Source organism: Lolium rigidum, chromosome 7 (assembly GCF_022539505.1).
Source record: "Lolium rigidum isolate FL_2022 chromosome 7, APGP_CSIRO_Lrig_0.1, whole genome shotgun sequence".
Lineage (NCBI taxonomy): Eukaryota > Viridiplantae > Streptophyta > Magnoliopsida > Poales > Poaceae > Lolium > Lolium rigidum.
Window position 1 is genome coordinate 33,038,469 of NC_061514.1, and position 6,038 is coordinate 33,044,506.

The window sequence follows — 6,038 nt, forward strand, 5'->3', positions numbered from 1 at the left end:
AGGCGATGCGCGGCGCGGCGCCCAGGCCAGCCCCCACTCAGATGCTCACATGCCACACCCTGCCACACTTCTCCCACACACACAAAACGCCCCTGTTATCCTGCGTACGGTACCACCACCACGATTAACGCCACCCAAATCCATGGAAGAAACGCTGAACAAGTATGTGGGAAACGAGAGGGAGGAGAACCCCGTACCGTACCGCACGCACCAAACGCCGTGCCCCATGTAAATACCGGCGCAACTCAACGCACTTCGCACCCACCGCGTCCCGATGCCCCAACCCAGCCACACCCTGGCTTAGCCTAGCTTGGTCCTCCTGCTAGCCCAGCCAGCCAGCCATGTCGGCGTCGTCGGACCCGTCGCCGTCCTCCTCGGCGGCGGCGTCTCCCTTGGGCCTCCTGCGCGCGCACCACCCGCACCCGCACCACCTGCACCTCTCCACCCCGCCGCCACCCGTCGCCCTCGCGCACGCCTACCCGCCCGCCGCGCCGCCCCCGTCCCCCGCCTCCGCGCCCAGGGACTACCGCAAGGGCAACTGGACGCTCCACGAGACGCTCGTCCTCATCACCGCTAAGCGCCTCGACGACGACCGCCGCGCGGGCGGCGCCATGTCCGGCGCGTCGGCGTCCTCCTCGCCCCTCACGCCGCGCTCCGCCGAGCAGCGCTGGAAGTGGGTGGAGAACTACTGCTGGATCAACGGCTGCCTCCGCAGCCAGAACCAGTGCAACGACAAGTGGGACAACCTCCTCCGCGACTACAAGAAAGTCCGCGACCACGAGACACGCCGCGCCACCTCCACCGCCCCTGCACATCCAGCCGCCCTCCCCGACGCACCCGGCGCCGGCGTCGCACCTCCGCCGCCAACGCCGCAGCTCCCGTCCTACTGGACCATGGAGCGGCACGACCGCAAGGAGCGCAACCTCCCCACCAACCTCGCCCCCGAGGTCTACGACGCGCTCGTCGACGTCCTCTCCCGCCGCGCCGCCCGACGTGGCGGTAACGCGATCGCGCCCACGGCCACCACTCCACCCATGCTCGCCCTGCCACCGCCTCCTCTTCCTACACCACCACCGCCGCCGCCGCCACCGCCACCTTCATCGCCCCCGAAGCCTCAGCCCCAGCCTCTCCTCGCGCAGCAGCAGCAGCCTCATCGTCCGCAGCATCACGCACCGCCGCTCCTTCAGCTCCCACCGCCCGTGTCTCTGCCGTCGGCGACGTCCGTTTCCGGTAATGCTCGCGGCGCCGCGCGCCCGCCCGTTCCTAACTTAATCCCAGCATCCGTTATCACTTACTCTACCTAAGCAATCCATGCATTAACCTAATGTTCTTCAACTGACACGCGGGCCCGCACATTATGATTTGGAGGGCGGATACTCTACTTTGCGCGTCGAGTTGGCTTAATTATTCACCTCATGCGCTTGTGGTGTGCGTTCGCTTTTTTACCTTTTTACCGCTGGGTATCCCTCACGGCCCTGTGGCACGGTAATAATGCTGGGTGGATGCCCGGTCGTAAAGCTGCATGCAGTCCATGCATGAGTATCAAAGTTGGAGAGGAATCCAACTATCTTCAAGTTCAGGCTTTTAGACGAAAACAAAAAATATGACACGTAACTGTACAGGAATATTGGAGTAGTATTGCTCTGTGTCTAGGCCTGATGATACTAGTACCAGCTTTGCTCTGCAAGTCTGCATGCATCTTGTAAAGAAACAAAAGAACGCATGCAAATGCAATCCCTTGCAAGTATCACACTTTTAAAAGCCTGGCTGGGATCCATTTGGCAAAAGCCTGAAACCTTGGCGCAAGCATGCTGAAAGAAAGCACCTTTCCTTGTTTTGGTTTGTAGATATGGTGTGGGCTTTGGTTTTGGATTTCTTCTTCGCCATGCATGCAAGTATGTTTTGGTCTAATCCTTTTGTAATGTAGTGATCATATGCATTCCTATGTGTCAAGAAGCTAATTTAGCTTTACTTCAAAAAAAAGCTAATGTAGCTGTGGCGATCAACTGATCATGGTCTTGTTCTTTGATGTGTACGTAGCTGAGGATGACATGTCGGACTCGTCGATGTCCGGCTCGGACGGCGGCGGGTCGGAGGGCAGCCGGGACGAGCCGGAGGCGAAGCGGAGGCGGCGCGTGGAGCGGCTGGGGTCGAGCGTGGTGCGGAGCGCGACGGTGCTGGCGCGGACGCTGGTTGCGTGCGAGGACAAGCGGGAGCGGCGGCACCGGGAGGTGCTGGAGCTGGAGGAGCGGCGGCTGCGCCTCGAGGCGGAGCGCAACGAGGTGCGGCGCCAGGGCTTCGCAGGCCTCGTCGCCGCTGTCAACGGCCTCTCCGGCGCCATCCACGCGCTCGTCGCCTCCGACCACCACCACGGCCGGAGCGGCGACTCCTCCAGGCGGTCGTGATCCGTCCATTGATCCAAGCCAGTCGCCAGTTGGCTGATCTACTCAGTGATGCATGCATGCATGCATGGAAGATGTCAACTTTTTGCAAAGATTTGGATCCCAGTCGATCGATGGAAACGACGATCTCGAGGGACCAGGATGTAGATAGGGCAATTGTTGGGCAGGAGATCGACAACTTTTTGCAAAGATTAGCAGAAGTTATTCTGGGTGTGTTGGTAGCATTATGATCGACTGAGCTGAGCTGGTGGGTGCTGTAGCGTTTCTTGGGTTCTGGGTTTGTCGTGGACGGTGATGATTAGTGCTGCGTGCTGCACGGAAGCTAGCCGTCACGTGATCTCCGGCCATGGGGCCCTGCTCTTGCTGCTCAACTAGGAGGTGCGCTAGCTTTTGCATGGAATGCCGGTCTTGCCCTTCCTGCTGCATGATCGTACCATGCATGGGTACCTTCTGTGTGCTGGTATTGGATTGGATCTCGACATGTATGTACTAGTAGTATGATTGTTCAACGAGTCTACTCAATGCAATCACCTGCCGTGCTCAGTAGATAGGTTGTACTGGCTACCTACATCTCGACTTGACCCGTATATCTATCGTACCCTACGTACGTATCTTATGGCCACGCTCCATTGTCTTCCTTGAGTACGCCCCTTTGTTGTAAACAATAGAGAATATAGTCTTTCTTTACTTCTCTTTGTTCGCCTTTCTCTCTCCTCCAACTCAATGAAAATTAAATTTCACGTGCCAACCCTAAGAGAAGATTGATGTCACCCATTTTACATGCCCTTACTGCTCCATGTCTCGACCCACGAGCATGTCGTGCGATTAATATTGTGTTTTGTAGGGAATATTTCAAGGGTTTAATATCTAACAAACAACACCCACGTCGGACCCTTATATAGGATGTAATTGGAAGACCTTGAAAGAAAATGTATGGATCAAACAGTTGATTGCCTTCACATGAGATGAGTGGGACTAGAGGAAGGAGGGAAGAAACAAAGAGGAGTAAGGGACACATCATTTTGGTTCCAATGTGGATATGCTCAATTTATTTGAGATGCATTTTAAACAAAGTGTCTCGTTTATATCTCCACATCCTATTTGCTGACAAAGTTGTTTCGAAAAATAGACTTTTTAGCAACCTACATAAGAGACAAAAATTTGTGCTACACTAAGACATCCCCTGAGACATTTTATCTTTTTACACGTGGCACAAAAAGGTCGATTTTCAGCAAAACATTACGTGCGAACATACAACATTGAGATATACATGCAAAAATATGTAGAATTTTTTAACATTTTGAAAAAAAATTGGATAAAAAAATGGAGCATATATATTCACACCCTAGAACAATAGTGCATATCCGGAGGAGTAAGAGGTTTGTTGAAGGGAAGGAGGCTGAGAAAGCGGAGAGGGTTGGGAAGGAAAGAGGGTGTGACCTCGAGTCCTCAACACCGGTTGGGTGAGCCGATGGCGACTACATAGGTCAATCATGATGACCATGCCGCATCAGTAATAATCACCATGTTGGGCTTATTGTAAGACACTTGGGGAGCTGTGATGCCATGGCATGGCTCTCATGACGACATAATGAGGAAGAAAGCGGTAGAATGGAGCTATCAGACGAAGGAGGTGGCATGGAAAAGAATAGGTGGATATTGTCGAATGAGAAGGATTGAGAAGGAAGACGAGAGAAAAAAAGATATTTAAAAAGACTCGAGAGCATATGGGTCTGGTTCAAACGTATGACATTTTTGTTGTATTTTTTAATGAAAAAATTGACATGTAAAGATCTGTCATCAATGTGTACTTGTAAGATTTGATGGAGAGAGGACATGTTTTGCGACTTTTATGAAGAAAAACCAACAAATTTGGCGCTTCAAAAAAATGTGTTTTTTGTATATCATCGAGTTATACCTTTTATGCTCTTAGTCCACAACATATTTACATATTCCTTTTACACATGAAACTTTGCAAACACATTTAGACATAAAAAATGAAGGTTAACAATTTAATATATTTGATTTTTCTAAGGTTTTCACCTTAAATGTTGCTCCCAATTTTTCTTGTTAGTGAAAATAGATGCCAGGGGGCGTGGGGCAAACTTGAGGAAGAGGAGATACACCATGCGGGATATAACATAGAAATCAACGTAACATTCCCAATACGTACAGTTTAAGATCTGAGATTCAATAATTTGTAATTTCAATGACAGGAGACATGCGACCCAGAAATTCCGAAATCGGTGTCATGCATGGCTGCGCCTAAACAGTGAGAGGACGCGCGAGGAGCCGAGAAGTAAGTACAGTAGTACGGCTCAAAATGTTGCAGAAAAGCTTGTCGATCGTGTCGGTATAGCTGTCGAGCGATCGCTCCTAGCTTCGACGGGGACAGTGTCCTACTACGCATGCAGGCATGCGGCCGGTGGGTCTGCATGTTTCGCTCGGCGTCCATCGGCGCCATCCACGTCCCATGCATGGGATGTGCCGGAAATTGTAGCAGTCAGTCAACGCACAGGCACACCTCTATGCATATGCACGCAATGGCGCGTGGACGATCCAATAAAACGCGAGCGCCAGCCGTAGTAGACCCGAAGTCGTCTTTTTTTTTTGAAACACGAACCAATATATTAAGCTAGCAAGCCGCCTCATTAAAAACCTTCCAGCCCCCTTAGGTACCCTGGAAGGAAAAGAGTGCGTCTGAAACTTGCTGCTTTTAATCACCAGTAGTTACATCGTGTATCAAAAAACTAAGGAGAAAGCTAGGGGGATCATCGTCCCAATTACAATTAATTTTATCAATAAACCCCTGTCTAGCTATCTCATGAGCCGTCATATTTGCTTCCCTTGGAACATATCTGTATTCAACGGAATCTATCGTCGAGGCTAGATCAACAATGTCAGCAAAAATTGCAGCTGATCCATTCCACCAGGTATTCGATTCAGTACATGCCTCAATGGTATCTGTTGAGTCTGATTCAGCTATAATTGCATTGCACCCCAACCTAGAGGCCAAAGCAAGTCCTTCTTTCATTGCAACAGCTTCAGCCATGGCAATTGAGGCAATATTCGGCAAAAACCTAGTTGAAGCTGCTACAAACTGACCTTGGTAGTCACGCAGGACAGCACCGGTAGCTCCTGAACAAGAATCAGCATAGAACGAAGCATCCACATTCAGTTTGAGATGTCGAGGTTCTGGTCTAGTCCATTTAATCTCCGAACTGGCTCCCTCGGGTTTAAACGAATTTGCTTGGTTTGCCGCCATGGTCAGGATCGACATTTTGCAGCGATTGATCGGAGGGACTGCTTCGTTGTGGGTGCGTCTTCTTCTCAACCACCAAAGGTACCAGCAAGTTATTGCCACCGTTTCCTTCAGACCAACATTATCAAGTCCTTGCATTGTACAATTTTGGCTGCGTAGTAAAGTCTCCAGTATTACCGAGCCAGACCTATTCTCATGAGCCGTTTCTTCAACTAGGTGTAACATACCTAGAGAACTCCACAAATCTCTCGCCGCCTGGCATTGAAAAAGCAGATGCTTAACATCCTCAGGTCCTTGATGACATATGGGACACTCACCGGACGTACCAATATGTCGATTAGCCAGTATACATTTCAGAGGCACTATACCATGCA

At 51.0% G+C, this 6,038-nt stretch overlaps 1 protein-coding gene across 1 annotated transcript; it reads left to right on the forward strand.

Annotated features, from left to right (window-relative positions):
- Nucleotides 1–341: 341 nt before the first annotated feature.
- On the forward strand, nucleotides 342–2,405 carry LOC124671149 (trihelix transcription factor ASR3-like). The gene is made up of 2 exons (XM_047207565.1): nucleotides 342–1,230; nucleotides 2,041–2,405. The coding sequence occupies exons 1-2, from the start codon at nucleotides 342–344 to the stop codon at nucleotides 2,403–2,405; spliced, it is 1,254 nt and encodes a 417-aa protein (XP_047063521.1).
- Nucleotides 2,406–6,038: the final 3,633 nt, after the last annotated feature.

Coding starts and splice junctions, on each gene's coding strand:
- LOC124671149 (XM_047207565.1), top strand. CDS start 342: ATGTCGGCGTCGTCGGACCCGTCGCCGTCCTCCTCGGCGGCGGCGTCT. Junction 1,231..2,040: donor GTCGGCGACGTCCGTTTCCG/GTAATGCTCGCG, acceptor ATGTGTACGTAG/CTGAGGATGACATGTCGGAC.